Source organism: Maniola jurtina, chromosome Z (assembly GCF_905333055.1).
Source record: "Maniola jurtina chromosome Z, ilManJurt1.1, whole genome shotgun sequence".
Lineage (NCBI taxonomy): Eukaryota > Metazoa > Arthropoda > Insecta > Lepidoptera > Nymphalidae > Maniola > Maniola jurtina.
In genome coordinates, this window is record NC_060058.1 from 312,985 (window position 1) to 330,354 (window position 17,370).

Sequence of the window (17,370 nt, forward strand, 5' to 3'; positions counted from 1 at the left end):
AGTAAATATAATTATTTAAGTGTGATGTCATTTTGCCTAGTCGAAATCGTCGCACCACAAATAATTCACGGCCGTACTCATCACTATGAGGTCTCACAGTGCGCTCGAACGCATAGTGTAGGTTCCACCAATCAGATCATTGTAAATTGACGTGACACAGTCATCTGGTTTTTTTTTTTTCAGACTCGCTAGCAAGCCTAAGATGGCGCGCGCCTAGAAGTTGCCTCTTATACATATAGTGAAACCTACACTGTGGCTTCGAGCGCACTGTGAGACCTCATAGTAACGTTTATGAGTACGGGTGTCAATCGCTCAATAAGTCGCACGCGAGCTTTCGCGCTGTTCCTAGTTATTTTACGGACAACTGCTTATTTTTATTTATTAGTAGTTATTATTTTTAATTTCACCATAGTAGAGCCGCGTCGGTGTTTAAGGTAGTGTGACGTCACACGCCGGAGCGCCGCATCTTTGTCAGCCCGCACACTAAAGCGCACATTTTGATGTTTTTAAAGAATTTTATGTACCCAGAGACGCTCGCGCCATCTAGACCAATCTAATCATGATCATAATGTATCATTTTACCAAAATCGTCGAGTAGTTACTAGGGGACATATTATATACATACAGGTCAAACACATAACTACATCGTACAATATCACTATCAACTACAAAATACAATAATTAAACTGTAAAATAACGAATCATCGATATCAAAACATCTACATCATAAATAAGTACTTAGTTCAAAAACAAAAGAATAATCACTTACTAAATTATATTAATATCTTAACTTACTAATCACACTAATAACTAAAACTAATAATACTAATAACTTAACTTACTAATAACATTTACTAAAATCAATCACACAGTAATTAATAGATAGGTACTTTACTTGACCTAAATATTGCACTTGAATAAAATAATCATTCTGTACCAGAATTATAAATATCATACACAAAGTAGTGTGAGCTACGCTCTTCGCACTATATCTTACCTACGAACTTTTAATTTACCTACCAACATTTATTTATAATTTTAATGATAACGTTTTGACCTTTTTTATTACGTTATTTTACGTTTGTTATACCTAGTTTATTAATATAATAATCAAATATATATAATGTATTTATTAATATAATTTCGAATAATTCTCTGCGACTTACTACTATCTAACAACTAGCTTCTCCTTTCAGCAAAGGTAGAGATTGCTCTTAGCAATAAGGCCGGCTTTGCACATAATAATATTATTATATATTATGATACAATTTTTAAGTTATAATATAATGTTATGTCATTATAATATTTATAGTATGAAATGGAATTTTTAATATATGTTTAATATATGTTTCATCTATCTATCTATGTTTATTTTAACTATTATACCACTACATGAATGTGTTACGTGTAATGCCTAATGTTGATGGTACTTGTGTACGGATAAACTCAACTTACGAGTTCATGATTACACTTAAATTATTGTAAACTGTGATACTATTTTTCTTAAATAAATAAATATGAATATATGTATATGAACTCACCATGATTTGACTCCTGAGGGCGCGAAATATTACTGTCGTCTGCGGCACAGCCATGAAAAGCACCGGACGAGTCAAACGTGCCTGCACCAGCCTCCGTGTTCTCTACAGCCCTGGTGACAATCATTATATTGTCAACTATGTATTTATGCACAATTTTACAGTTAGCTTGCAACCCAAGAACATAGGCTTGGTCCCAGAAAATTGGAACGCTTCCACAGGATTTTTAAAATCAAAAACCGGCAAGTGTGAGTTAGACTCGCGCACCGAGCGTTTCGTACTTGGGTATTTCTTCCGACATTTTGCAAGATAAATCAAAAACTATTAAGAATAAAAATAAATAATCTGTTTTAGTATGTACAAGTAAAACCTTTTCATATGATAACCCCACTTGGTACAGTTATCTTACTTTGAAAATTGAAACACATTTAATTTTTTTTGTTATGTCACCACAAATTCACGGTTTTCGGATTTTTGCTTTTAGTTGTTCTACAAGACCTACCTACCTACCTGCTTCTAGGTAACGGTAAGTACTCTATAGGTTTTCTTGACAGACACGACAGACGGACAGATGGACAGACGGACGGAGACAACAAAGTCATGTTGCTATAAGGGGTCTGTTTTTCCTTTTGAACCCCAAAACCACGCGAATGACGTCCCGGACATCATCTAATAATACTATATTGTTGATAAATCAGACAGAAACTTAGTATACATGGTTAATGGGAGGGGTCACAACCCTGAACTGCTGAGTATTTGCTTTTACGATATGGTTCCAAAAAAATTTTAAGATTTGCCACTAGACAAATTTAAACATTAAGTAATGAATACACTTGTTAAGTCATGAGGCTATTATACGATTAATGGATTCCTAGTGGCATTGCATGGAAGCAACCGGCAGAGCTTTCAGTTGCCCAAAAGATCATGTTGTTTTATCGCTATATATTGTAACTTTTTGTGATTTGAAAAGAGCAACTGCTGAGTTTATTACCGGCTCTTCTCAGTGGAACCTGGATTCCGAACTATTGGTATAGTCACAGAGGTAACATAAGAGACACTATTGTCTAACATAAAATGAATTTGAGATTAAATTAATATTTGAAACAAAGCATTGAATCGACTTACAAATAAGATAAAACTTACCATTCGGGCAAATTTTCTTCATGTGGGGTATCATGTGTGTCATTCGTGCTCCACGAGCGACGATTCCACCCTTGCCCGGTAGAGGGATGGGGCCTCCGAAGGCTCACGTGACCTCGTTCCCTATCTGTACAAAAATCCATGTAAACACAAGCAATGTCGACCGAATTTCAGCCGCGGCGGCCGATGTCCATAGAGATGAGCCAACTGCGCGGGAGATATTAGGTATATTGCACAAGTGCGAGCGCAAACACAGTTGCACTCCCTATCATCCATACTAAAATTATAAATGCGAAAGTGTGTCTGTCTGTTTGTCTATCTGCTACCTTTCCACGGCCCAACAGTTTAACCGATTCTGAAGAAATTTGGTACAGAGTTAGCTTATATCCCGGGGATGGACATAAGATACTTTTTATCCCGGAAAATCAAAGAATTCCCACGGGATTCCTAAAGATCCATCCGCTTATCAGATTTGTATGAAATTTGGTACCGAGGTAGCTTGCCCCTGTAATTGACATAGGCGACTTTTTATCCCGGAAAATTAAACAGTTCCTCCTTAAAAACCTACATCCACGCGGACGAAGTCGCAGGCATCCTGTACTAACTACAAGTACTAGGGTCTAGTTCTTTATTAAATCAACTTAATTAGAGAACCCATTGTAATTGCTTGTCTTAAAATAGTTAAATTATACCTGCTTCTGGAATTATGTTTACAGTATTTACATTGGTGGGCTTTAATGTCTGATTCAATGTTACCTCTCATTCTTTCAGCGAGGGGCCGTCTGATAGTTCCTCTTCCGAGGCCTGGCTCATTACCTCTCCATTCCTCTCCATTCTCTTCTTTGGACTGACGCCAATTTGTTAAATTATTTGGTCGTCTGAGAACAAAAACAGTAATAATCTAGGTTTAGATTTAATTAGAAAAAAACCTCCCTGGTGTGATCTATAGTGGCAGGTCCGGGGTTCAACTCCAGTCTTTTTTATCACAAAAACTGGAGGTTGTCGTGGCGATTGTATTCGCTCAGAAACATGTGCTGTAAACTCTGTTTAAAACAGTTAAACATTAAGAAAATCAATAAATATATTTTTCACCAAACGTTTTGAAAAAAAAAAAAATTTATTTTTAGTAATTTTTTTATAAGAATCATTAAAAAGAAGTGAAAACTCATCAAAAGAAGTGAAAACTCATCGCCGCCGCACTACTGAGCACGGATCTCCATTTCAATAACAATCAAGTAATAAAACTAGCACAGTAGCACTGGCGCTGGTTTTGTTAGGTACCAGTACAGATTCGAAACGCTACTAGTAATATTAATGCGGAATAGACGAAATATATCAAAAATTAAATTCAAACCCGCTGTGAGTCCATGACAAATACTAAATACGAGTAGCACTAACAGTAGGAAACAATATTAACAACTAATTTCGAATGGATTGAAATCGTATTGTGGCGCTAGAATTCGAATCTTCTATATTATACAGGGTGGTCAAAAAGTCGTGGATCAAACGCAATAGCGAGATAGAAGAGGTCATTTCCAGCAAAAAAAAATTCTACAGCATGGCCATATTTAAATTGCCCTAAAAGTTATGAATATTTTTGGGTTTTTTAACAAAATACCAAATTCTCTTACAATTACACTAATTAAAAAAAAATGTGATAAAAAACAATAAAACAAACGATGTTGTGTCATTACTAGATAATGTATCAGCACTACAAACCTTCTATTGAGGCTCTGGCTGCCAAATTAGAAGAGCAATTAATTTTTTTCCAAAACTTTTAAAGCGTTACCAAAAATTAAGTGTCACTTTAAAAGCACACTGTGAAAAAAAAATGTACTACAGAAAAATGACCCTGTATTAGAAAAACTTGCTGATTTAATGCCAATTCAAATGAGGTATAATACATTACTCTTTGTTTCGTAATTCTGGTATTATAATCGTTTTTTCATGTCAAGGTGCAAATTTCAGTACATTAGTTTAATTCAAAATAATTTTGAAGATTATCATGCTGCTAGTTAAACTGCTAGTTTTTTGTACGTTGGAATGCTAGAAAAATCCAGTGATTTTTCTAGCATTCCAACAGCACACAAGAAGCACAGTTGCTTGTCACACTTAAAGTTTGTGAAAATAACAGAAACTCTTCACTACCACCACATGCCAGAACTACCCAGAACGCCCGTCTTGCAAGTAGTTCATCTTTTCTAGGAAACAAAAGGATAAAGAAACTATCCTTATTTCAACAATGCAAATAGGAAGGATAATTAGTTTGAAAGAGAGGCATAGTTTCTTTATCCTTTTGTTTCCTAGAAAAGATGAACTACTTGCAAGACGGGCGGTTCTGGGTAGTTCTGGCACGTGGTGGTAGTGAAAAGTTTGTTATTTTCACAAATTTTAAGTGCGACAAACACAGTGATGTTTCTAGCATTCCAACGTACAAAAAACTAGCAGTTTAACTAGCAGCATGATAATCTTCAAAATTATTTTGAATTAAACTAGTCTACTGAAATTTGCACCTTGACATGAAAAAACGATTATAATACCAGAATTACGAAACAAAGAGTAATGTATTATACCTCATTTGAATTGGCATTAAATCAGCAAGTTTTTCTAATACAGGGTCATTTTTCCGTAGTACATTTTTTTTCACAGTGCGCTTTTAAAGTGACACTTAATTTTTGGTAAAGCTTTAAAAGTTTTGGAAAAAAAATAATTGCTCTTCTAATTTGGCAGCCAGAGCCTCAATAGAAGGTTTGTAGTGCTGATACATTATCTAGTAATGACACAACATCGTTTGTTTTATTGTTTTTTTATCACATTTTTTTTAATTAGTGTAATTGTAAGAGAATTTGGTATTTTGTTAAAAAACCCAAAAATATTCATAACTTTTAGGGCAATTTAAATATGGCCATGCTGTAGAATTTTTTTTGCTGGAAATGACCTCCTCTATCTCCCTATTGCATTTGATCCACGACTTTTTGACCATCCTGTATATTCATAATCTGTTATATTATGTTAAATTATAAGTTTAACTAAGTAAATAACATAAACCTAGAAAACAGATAACAAATCTTGTAAAACTGTAAGAAATAAAAGGGTCTTTTTTTCTTTTTTTTTTTGTGTTAATCCAGGTTGTTATTAAGTATAAACTCATTCACTATTCACTTTGCGTCAATCTGGCACAATCTTTTATCTTTGCTTAAACCTAACCTATATTACACCACACAGTCTAAACCTATACAACGTCTATCTCTATTCTAAATTTCAGCCAAATCCGTCCAGTAGTTTTAGCATGAAAGAGTAACATACACACACGTACAAACTTTCGCCTGTGTAATATTATAGTGTGATTACATTACCTGCGGAACAGTCGGCTCTGCGCCCACTCGGTCTGGTCCCCAGGCCTGTTCGTTTGCGGGGTGCCGTTGCTCGCGGTCCACGGCCGCGCCGGCGCCGGCTCCTCGTCCTGGCCCAAGTTGAACCTGCCGGTGCGAGCGTTCGCCGTGTGAGAGGGCGTGGCAACCCTGCCAGGTATACCACTATCATAAGAATAAGTTTTGAAAACCGGTCAAGTGCGAGTAGCGCCCTGCTCTTTTACGGTACTGTACATAATTTATTATTAAAGCTTTATTTTCCACACTATTATTATCTTAATTTTTTTTCAACCTGTTTCTAATGTGCTTTGGCGCAAAAGATTGACAAATGGCATTCAAAGAGTATAAAAGTCTTGTGAGACCTGCCAACTGTCACTTAAAAATAACAATTTTCAAAGAAAATATTTCGCATATAAATTACCTATTTATCGTTTTTTTTTTTGACTTCGTATCTATTTAATGTTACTTACTGCTCAGATGGCAGAAAGTTTCACATATATAGTTATACATGAAATATATTTAAGTGTCATGTAGATTCTCAATTCAAAATGCTACAGATTAATAATGTAAAAATATTTTATTCAATTACTTAATTCTCCATGCTTTTGAAAAATATTTTGAATGCTTTTATTACTTATATGCTTTTATTACTTATATATATACAGACAAATAAAACGACATATGTTTTATCCGGTTACGTTTTATTCGATTTTAATAGTCCAGGCATAAGAGAGTGGCATAATAAATAAGAGAGTGGCCTTTGTTCTTTGTAAGCTTTCCCTTAAGTTTGAGTCAAAGAAGACTGTAGTATGGAGCCCTTTGTGTGCGAGTTTGACTTGCACTTGATCGGTTTTTAGGGTTCCGTGCCTTAAAAGGAAAAACGGAACCCTTATAGGATTACTTTGTTGTCTGTCTGTATTATCTAACAACCAAGCTGAGAGAGGAGGAGACTCATGCTCTGTATTGTAGTAGCTGGTGATGGCTTGGTCATGATGAAACAACTCTTCGTGGCCAGTATCTACACTACTACTACTACAGATGGCTCCCCTGCCATTGTACAAAAAATAGCACTTGATTTATATTTCATGGTGATTTTTTTATTAATATTTTAAGTTTTTACCTATAAGAGTTTACAAGATACAATCTGCTGGCAGGCAGTCCTACCAACCCTAAAAGTTAGCTAGTTTATATTTAGTTCATACCTGCCGCCTGGTGGGCCAGTCTGACGAATGAACGCGCGGGCGCGGCCGCGGGCTTCGGGAGGCGCGGCGGGCGCACCTCGGACGCCGCCGAAGCGCTCTGTGGACTGCGCTCCGGCCATGCCGCCTCGCTGCCCGGTGTTCTCGCTCTACAATACCACACCAGTTGAATAAGGGTATGCCACCAATCCCCCTCCATGCCACCAAACATCCCCCTTGTAATCATAACTATAGGGAGGCTGGTGAACTAAACGGTTTAGGTAATTGCACAAAATAAAATTTTACAGGAGGAGCAAAAACCTGATTTTTTTTTGCTTTTGCAAAAAACGTTTTGCTTGGAAATAAGTTCAAGTTTATATTCAGTGGGCCAAAAAAAACGAAAAGAAATGTCTTTAAGATGCAAAAATATGAAAATAATGAACGAACAAGGGTAATCGACCCTCCAGTACAAATGCCGTCAAATATAAGAACTCTGTAATATCCCCACAATTTTAAGGTTCCATCCAGCCTTCCGTAACCCCGAGAGCTAAAGTCTCGAATTTGTTTCTAGAAATAATGCATCTAACCTAGTTATTTTTTGTTATTATGTTTGCTTCCACAAAAGTTTTATTTGCACATTTCATAGATGGTTGTAAAACTTAGAACAAAAACTTAACTATTATGCATGAATATTTTGTCTAAACATATAAACTACAAGCCCCTAGTGTGAGTTTTCAAGTTAACAAATGTGATACTACAGCAACAATAATAATCTGCCATAAATTGTACAAATGACAATATTTATAGGCTTTCCATATTTTTAGATGGGTAAACTGGAGTCATATTTGTCAAGTTGAAAAACACAGCGTCAAACACTAGAACTCGTTTGCATGGGAGGCTAAGACCGAAGAACAACCATTCTACCACCGATCTCCGAAATCCAAAGGCGATGGAATGAAAAAACGATGGTTTTAAAGTGCTAACGGCCGTATTTACAATCATTACTATGAGGTCTCACAGTGGGCTTAAACGCATAGTGCAGGTTTTATCATTGTAAATTGACGTGATGCAGTCATCTGATTGGTGGAACCTACACTGTGCGTTCAGCGCACTGGGAGACCCCATAGTAAAGATTGTGAATACGGGTATAAGACTCTCCTGCAGACGAGGTCTTTTAACACAAAAGACTACTGGACGATCACAATAAATGGACATTCACATCAATACTTATTAATGCATAATGATTTATCATACTTACCTGTGGCCACAATATTATAAATGCGAAAGTGTAAGTCTCTACTAATCTATACATATAAATCTCTTCTAATATAAATCTAAGTGAAAGCGAACAAATCTAGGATATTTTTTTTAAATCACAGGATTCCTACAAAAACTGAATCCGCTGGAACAAAGTCGCAGTCATCGGCCGGTCAGTAAGAAAAACACAAACATTCCACAGTTAAGACATCCTTAAATCCATACTAATATTATAAATGCGAAAGTGTGTCTGTCTGTCTGTCTGTCTGTCTGCTACGCTTTCACGGCTCAACCGCTGAACCGATTTGAATGAAATTTGGTACCGGCTTAGGTTATTTTCCGGGGAAGGACATAGGCTACTTTTTATCTCGGAAAATCAAACAGTTCCCGCGGGATTACTAAAGACTCATCCACTTAACCGATTTGTATGAAATTTGGTACCAAATTTTCTTGCGTCCCTGTAATCGAAAAAGGGAAATTTTTATCCCGGAAAATCAAACAGTTCCCACGGGATCTATAACAATCTTAATCCACGCGGACGAAGTCGCGGGCATCCTCTAGTACTACAATAAAATTATATAAGAAATGTGACACCACAGAAAAATTGTGGTGTTTTGTCAGTATCTGGAAAGGCATTCCGAACCAGTGGTAGATGCTTTTGACGATTCAAAAGAACTTGTAAAAGTCTAATTGAATAAAAATATTTTGAATTTGAATCCAAATAAACCATCGCCCGATTGTTATCACACTAATATTATAAAGGCGAAAGTTTGTGTGTGTGTGTGTGTGTGTGCGTGCGTGTGTGTGTGTGTGTGTGTGTGTGTGTGTGCGCGTGTGTGTGTGTGCGTGTGTGTGTGTGTGTGTGTGTGTGTGTGTGTGTGTGTGTGTGTGTGTGTGTGTGTGTGTGTGTGTATGATTGTTACTCCTTCACGCTAAAACTACTGGATGGATTGGGCTGAAATTTAGAATGGAGATAGATTATACCCTGGATTAGCACATAGGCTACTTTTTATCCCGGAAAATCAAAGAGTTCCCACGGGATTTTTAAAAAACCACATCCACGTGAACGAAGTCGCGGGCATCAGCTAGTTTGATATAAAATACTTGGTTAGGAAGAAATCCTTGAACATCAGTCACCAATCCGATGCGCGATCACCTCCAGCCTCTCACATATCATGTTGTACTAACACAAAATTAATTTTAGGGTTCCCTACAACCTTTTCAATTTCATAGTCATTTGTACGCCCATCTATCTGCTCTCTTAGCATGAAAGTTGTCCTTAATATTAAATGACTAAAGTTGCAAATCTTATAATTGTCTGTATTTACTGTCTAAGGTGGATTAGGATTGACAGCAGTGCGGACACCTGTTTGTTGGAACATGTTGTCACTATGCAGTGGTGCATCTTGCAACATTTGTACTGCTGATGGAAACTGAGTTGTCCACTAGCATGAACACGTTACTTGTCTGACCATATATCATTATTAACATCATTATCAGGGACATCTTGAAATTGAAGTTGTCAGTTATTTATTTGATCTTGCACTGCCTTCTTCAATTCAGAGCAATGTGCCGAGTCCACTCTTTTATTATAATCCATCCACTTTCTTCTATATTTCCTCCATGGGGCATCTGCCCTTTTTCTGAGAAACTTGACCATCATGAGGCAGTGGTCATTGTGGTAAAACCCCTTCAATTTTGGTCTGTTCTGTGTTCTTTGATGCAGGATCCAGTGTCCACCGTTCATTCTTTTAGATCATCCATCCAATTCTCCTAAACCTTCAAGATGCCCCTTTTCTGAGAATGTTGGCCACCAAAATCTACCATAGGAACTCATATAGCGATCCTCTCTAGAGGTGCTCGGAAAATGCAATGTTCTCGTTTACAAACTCAATGTTGGTTGTTGAAGAGTTCACACATCACAATCTATAATGTGACAGTGAGGTGCTTAATAATTAATCTTTTGTCAACCTTCAGCGACCAGTTGGATGCCGCCATTGCTTGCGTCTGTCAAAGGTTGTGCCCTTTTTTGCATTTAACACATAACAATAGCAGTTTTCTTGGGATACAAACTTTTCGCCACGGTAATGTGTCTTAGCTTGCATTTAATATTCATACAATTAGTTGAATAAGAAACAAAAAAAAACATTTATTACAGAGTTATTTTTAACTACCTGCAGTATTTTTTAAACATTTAAAGGCGCATTGAAGAAAAGTACATTTTTAATTATTATCAGATAAATCATTGAGGTTTTTAAATAACAAAAATTAGAAAATTTCCCAAATAAATGCTTATAAAAATTGCAGAATAGACTAAAATGAACCCTGTATTTTGTATTCTTAAGGGCAATGTGTCCACGGGCAAGTGTTTTCTATAGCAAATAAAATTTGCAGTATTCCAGCAGCAAATCAACTTCTGCAAGTTTTGCAGTTTTGTTTTGACACAACTACGACAGACTTCTGCAAGAACACTCGCCTGTGGACACCGCCTTATGATACATGGCTTGCAATGTTTAGTCATTTAAGCTTATACTATTAAATTCTACTCTACTCCACACTATTCTATCCTTACCACCTCCTCCTCAAAAGACAACAACGCTATAGGCTTTTTCTCTCTTGCCTGATATAACATGTCGTTATTAACCAGTTCATCCGGGGGGTCGCCACTTCGCTCGCACAGAGCTAAAATCTCCTCCCGGCCGTACCTGTGTGAACAAAAATAATTAAAGGGCAATCCCACTTTCTATAGAGCATTGGTGCTAACTAAAGTGAGGCAAGCAGGCTCGGATTGGACACCGCAAGGCTAACGAAAGTTTGGACAGACAAAATAAACTTGGCCGCATACTATTTTAGTTGAGGCAAAAAGATCAGCCTCACTTTGGTTAAATTAAAGCATAAAAGTTCAAACGAATTTGCGCGGCGATCTTGATCCGTACAAACTCATATCCACACTAATATTATAAATGTCTGTGTATCTGTCTTTTTGTCTGTGTCTGTCGGTTTGACTTCTAGCTTTTCACTGCCCAACAGAAAACCAATTTTGATGAAATTTGGTACAGATCCTGGGGACGGGGGACACACCGACACATGTGCTGCTAGAGTGCGTCTCGGGCATAGTGAACCAACGCGAGCACTACTTGATATAACCAGCCTCTCTCCGGGTAAGTGAACACGCATGCACAATAAACGTAAGGATTAAATATGGAAACCTGCCCAGAAGAAAGCTTACCTCTGCTTTGCGAGTCTTGGTGCCTCTGCGCGAGTGGAGCTACGACTGCTTGTAGTACTATTGGATGTGCTGGGAGTGGGTGGTTGCAGGGCTGGGCCTGCTGGGGGGCTGGTGGAAGCAGAAGAGACCGCCTCCGCCGACTGCGCACCGGGCCTGGTGCCGGAACCCGCGTTGGGGCTCAAATTTAAGTTTCTTAGCCATTCAGGCCCAAACATTATTTGGTTCTTGCGGTCACCCATTTTTTCTTCTTTTTAAATGTTTGCTGAACTCCGCGACAACTGCAACCAAGTGTAAATATTTCATTGACAATGGATAGCATCAGTTTTGTATTCAGTAGCTCACAAGGCAGTGTAATAATTATATTGCTTAGGTATTGTATATTGTAACATTTTGCTCTTTGATTATTACTAGCTGATGCATGCAACACTTCACTTGCCTAGTTTGTAAAATGTGCATTTTTTTAAATTTCCCCACTTCCCATAATCCCCTGGGAGGGGTAGGACCCCTAAATTTTGGTAGGACTCGGCAGATCCTCATTTCTAGTGCCTAGATATACAAAGTTTCATTAATGTACACATTTTGCTGCAAACTGGTTATTTATTTATTACTGGTCTGTACTATTTGTAGAATAACTACAAAAGAACAAATCAAACTAATAAAAACCTGTGAAATGCAAATCAACTTTACTACTTAACTTTTTAATAACTAATGTACTTTTTAACAGACTTCAAAAAAAGGAGGAGGTTCTCAATTCATCTGAATCTTTTTTTATTTTTAATGTATGTTCCCCGATTACTCAAAGACACCTAGACCGATTTAATTTTTTTTTTTTTGTTAGAAAGGGTATACTTTGCAGGTGGTCCCATATAAATTTGGTGAAGGTCTGATGTTTATCTTCGGAGATGGAGAACAGAACTCCTCAATGGATTAGAGTAAATTGCTTGCGATCAGTGTAATATCTTAGTAAATAGTAGGGTTTTAACTGGCATATTATAGTACAGTGGACAACTAAAAATTGTGAAATAAAAATTTTTTAAAAGAAAAATAAAACCCTATTTTTCTTTTTTTATTTTCATGGCGGCCATTTAGAAATCATTAAAATTAAAAAATATATTTTTTAATTCAATTAAACTTTTGGCTGTTGGAGCCAAAATGATCTTGAGTGGAAAAAGCTTGGATTTGATGCGCTCCAGCAATACACGGCGCTGCAATTGCTTGTATACAGTATGGCATATTATTGTAAATTGTACATTTGAAAAGAGCAACCGCCGAGTTTCTTGCTGGTTCTTCTCGGTAGGAACAGCATTCCGAACCAGTGGTAGATTATTTTGACGATTCAAAAGCACTTGTAAAAGTTTAATTGAATAAAAATAATTTGAGTTTGAGTTTGAGTTTGACCGCCTAAGAGTAGTGTGGGATGCTCTCCAGCAAAATGGATCGATTGCTGGATGAGGAAGGCTGAGGACCAGGTGTGGAGGCGCTCTTTAGGGAAAGCCTATGTCCAACAGTGGATGTCTACAGGCTGATGATGATGAATTAAACTTTTACAAGTACTTTAGAGTTGTCAAATGCATCTACCACTGGTTCGGAATGCCTTTGTAGAAGAACCAGCAAGAAACTGCCGTTACTGGTGAGCCTGAGGTGAAGCATGGAGTTGCTACTAAGAGCTTTATGTTGGATAAGGCTGTCAGTCAGTTTACAGTTTAGCAAGTATAAAAATTAAATGATAAATTGGGAACTGGACAGCAAAAAGTGACTAGTTAAAATTTAAACAGCTTTTCATTTTTGATGTATTAGTAAAAAGCGTCATAAATCATAATACAACTACCCCTAGCTCCTAAAGGACTAGTAACAAAAACTAATTACTGAACTGATCTAATTCAGACAAATATTCATGATGCCTTAAGAATTCACTGCAGCAAAATACTAAGTCTTAGAGCACCCAAATAGCTTTAACTTGAAACCACTCCTTTTTAATACATTTGATGCGCTTTTTAATTCGAATGTGATAATAAGTACACTCAAAAATACTCTTAAATTCAAATCAAATCATTTATTTGCTGACTATAGTTAGGTACGTACATAAATTAGTTGTAGCCACGATCTGCCATGCCAATTTGAAATTTGAAAACATAAGGGGTGATTACAATTACTGAATATTTTAATAAGTTTCACTTAGAAATTCATTGTCTCGTAAGAATAAGTTGATTCTTAGACCGGATGACTACAACTAAGCAACGGAATATTGCATTCATGTAGGTACTTGCCTACTTACACCCAACAAACTTTTCGTTTACGACCGTGGTTAGCAAAAACGCGACGAAATTATGTAAACTTTGTTTCCCTTCGTGTTATGCTCATCTATAATGATTTAAAAGGCTGATTTCAGCATGTTGGGGCCTCGTGCGTACTGCGACTCCAATCCTGTTTGTTACAAAATGTAATCCATCCAAGAGTCAAGGTGGCAGATAAAAATTTAGATCCTATACTAATATAAATATAATAAACTGCCGCGCGAACCTATTTCTGATTATAAAATTTCGACAAAAATTAGTACAACGTTGTGATAGTGAAATTATAATTACCTTATGGCGGCGACGGGATTCTACAAACGAACAACGCACGTCGACAAGAAAATAATGAAATATGGCGGCCGGACCAGCAAAATGTTCGAGAGACGAGAGCGTCAAGCAACGCACTTCATGGTAGAGGCATAAACAATCAATGCTGCCAACATCCGATTCCTGTTGATTCTTATCTTTGGTCCTTCAGCTAGATATACACGCACTACGCAGTGATTGTAAAATCTGCATCAATCGGAACTTTCCAGCAATCGTTCCATAAAATATCCTAGATGTCTCTGAATGCACAGCTCACCTCGAAAGGCAGAAAAATAGGTATGTAGGTACTATCTGTGCCCTTTAGCCTGTTTTTTAGGTCATGTAAATCAATGATATATTATGACGAGTAACTGTTTAGTCCTACGTCAGCCATTCGCGAGTTTTTGTTTTTATTTCTTCCTGCTCTACATCGAACTACAATATTTTGGATTCCAATTTTACCCTTGCATATGAAGAACTGGTGAGACACCTGGATGAAGAAATAAAAATAAACGCGAAAAATTAGCAAATGGCTGATGTAGGAATCATAGACTAAACACTCTAAACAGTTACTCGTAGTGTAAAACGTTCATGGTTACTCGTCATATTATTATAGTATTAACTGACATGGCCTTGATCCACATGCTTGTGACAAACAGCAGATAGCAAGCACTAGCAAGCGTGTGAACGGGTGTTTAAGCCTTATATACCAACTTCCAAGCGCTTGGGAGCGGAAGCCGAACACTGTACGAAAAATAATCCGTGGGGTTTGTCTGGCGGCGGTGCCACATGCATGTACAGTCCGACAAGGCTCTGTTGGCAGTTGAGAAAGTACGCAGTTGTCGCTTTATATTGCCGACACAGCGAACCTAGTATAGGTCCTAATTTATAATAGTAGATAATCTATGCAGCGAACGGCTTTAGTCCCGATTTTGGCCACGCGCCAAAAGAGCCTTGTCGGACTGTAGTGTATAATTATTTTATCCATGGATACTCTCGTTCATAGGCAGTTTATGTTTAGAATAAAGTTGATTTTGTATATGATATTATGTGAATAATGATAGAATTTATGGCTTGAATAATATGACTGTATTATTTGTTTTGAATAAGTTATTAAGATCTCCATTTCGACCAATCACGTGGAAGCGTGGTTCTGTCATCTGTGGTTTGTATAGTTATGGTATAGTTGGTATAACGCGAGGGGACGTCTTTTGGCGGGAAGCTGACTTTTTCAAATAAGAACCAATATGTAATCTTGAAGGCTACATAATTATTGTTGTCTTAAGTAAATAATCTATGATTTTCAATAACGGATAAACTTATTATATCAAATCAATGTGGATTAATACCTTGGGATTGTCACTGACATAGCATATTTTGATTTTCGTGGAATTAGATGTTTCGAGGTAAGTAAAGATTTTTATATAAACTTGTGAGGATGATACTGCCATTGGCGCAATTAAAATGCCATGTCTCATCATAGAGGTAGTATATAATAATAAGACGTAGTAGGTAGTAAGTAATTTTTTTTAAATCAGTTATTATGTTATTTTGTGCTATGCCAACTTTGGCTCACCAGTTAAACTTTGTTAAAGAAACTTTTTATACTATGGTAAATAGGTTTAATTCATACAATACCTACATATCTGTATATAAAAGAAAAAGCTGACTGATTGATCTATGGACGCACAGCTCAAACTACTGCACTGATCGGACTGAAATTTGACATGGACGTATTATGATAGCTAATTGACATAGATATCCGTTAAGAGGGGTCTCTCCGTCATTCGTTTCATCTAGAAACTAATATCTATGTCTGTGGTTTTCCAGATTTCTGTTAAAATATTCGGTTTCAAAGTTACGCGATCTTAAATAAATACATACAAATCTTTGAGCCCCTGTCATTTTATCACACTAATATTATAAAGGCGAAAGTTTGTATGTGTGTGTGTGTGTGTGTGTGTGTGTGTGTGTGTGTGTATGTTTGTTACTCCTTCACGCAAAAACTACTGGATGGATTTGGCTGAAATTCGGAATGGAGATAGATAATATCCTGGATTAGCACATAGGCTACTTTTTGTCCCGGAAAACCAAAGAGTTCCCACGGGATTTCAAAAAACCTAAATCCACGCGGGCGAAGTCGCGGGCGTCAGCTAGTAACTACATATTTTTAGAAAAATCTAAAACACCACAGACAGATATTAGTTTCTAGAATATGTCTGCAAAATTTCATGGACTTTGGTTGCTTAATATTCAAATGAAATTGGAACTACGATTGTATGAAGCGAGTGATGGAGAGTTAAGAAATAATTTTGGAAAACCCTTTCTTAGCGGATGTAAAACAGAGCGGGAATAAAACGTAGGTTTTAAATTTGCGTAGTCCACGCAGATAAAGTCGCGGACATAAGCTAATTTATCATATAAAATTATAGCAAGTACAAAAATACAAAATATAACGTTTTATATTTTTTCCTATAACTTTTGAAAAAATTAATATAACCTGAGCTATCCTTATTTTACCTATAAGCGTCACGACGACGGCAGAAATCTACCAGAAGGCCGCTAGGTACTGTATAATAACTAAGTATAGTTATTTATTCAACAAGATAGCAAAGTTCATTTTTGTTGCGAGTGCCTAGTTTATTCCCCGAGCGGGCGAAGGATTCTAAATTAGAATCCTGGGGGTAGTGAGGAATTCAAAGGAACAGGAAACAAAAATTTTGCTATCGTGTGTATCAATACATACAACTTTTCACCTTACTAGTTCAAAAAGGGCGCCTTTTTTGTAAAAAACCAGTGAGCAAAAGTCATTTGTGCTCACTCTGTGAGAGAAAGTCTTAAACTTTTTTTGAGACATCACTTTTTCTCATTGAGTGAGCAAAAACGACTTTTGCTCTCTGGCTTTAGACAGCAAATGCGGCCTTTTGAGTTAGTGAGGTGAAAACTATATTACCACACTGTAAAATTGCTGTTTTTCAATAGTTTCACTATAAAACTAAAGCCAAAGTTTGTTGAAAAGCTGAAAAGGTTGTAAAATTGTTACTGAAACAACATAGG

At 36.8% G+C, this 17,370-nt stretch overlaps 1 protein-coding gene across 4 annotated transcripts in view; it reads right to left on the reverse strand.

Annotated features, from left to right (window-relative positions):
* The window catches only part of LOC123880016 (GRB10-interacting GYF protein 2), a 52,755-nt gene extending 38,336 nt beyond the window's left edge, over positions 1-14,419 (reverse strand). The window contains exons 1-8 of one of the 4 annotated variants that reach the window (XM_045927880.1): positions 14,299-14,419; positions 11,714-11,991; positions 11,105-11,189; positions 7,252-7,397; positions 6,035-6,214; positions 3,435-3,556; positions 2,682-2,805; positions 1,542-1,651 (exon numbers count right to left, since the gene is read on the reverse strand). In XM_045927880.1, coding sequence (XP_045783836.1) covers positions 1,542-1,651; positions 2,682-2,805; positions 3,435-3,556; positions 6,035-6,214; positions 7,252-7,397; positions 11,105-11,189; positions 11,714-11,952 — 1,006 coding nt within the window. In that variant the 5' untranslated portion in view covers positions 11,953-11,991; positions 14,299-14,419. Of the gene's footprint in view, positions 1-1,541; positions 1,652-2,681; positions 2,806-3,434; positions 3,557-6,034; positions 6,215-7,251; positions 7,398-11,056; positions 11,190-11,713; positions 11,992-14,298 lie in introns of all 4 variants that reach the window. The other 3 variants (XM_045927881.1, XM_045927879.1, XM_045927877.1) reach the window with 3 other exon arrangements.
* Between the last annotated feature and the right edge of the window lie 2,951 nt (positions 14,420-17,370).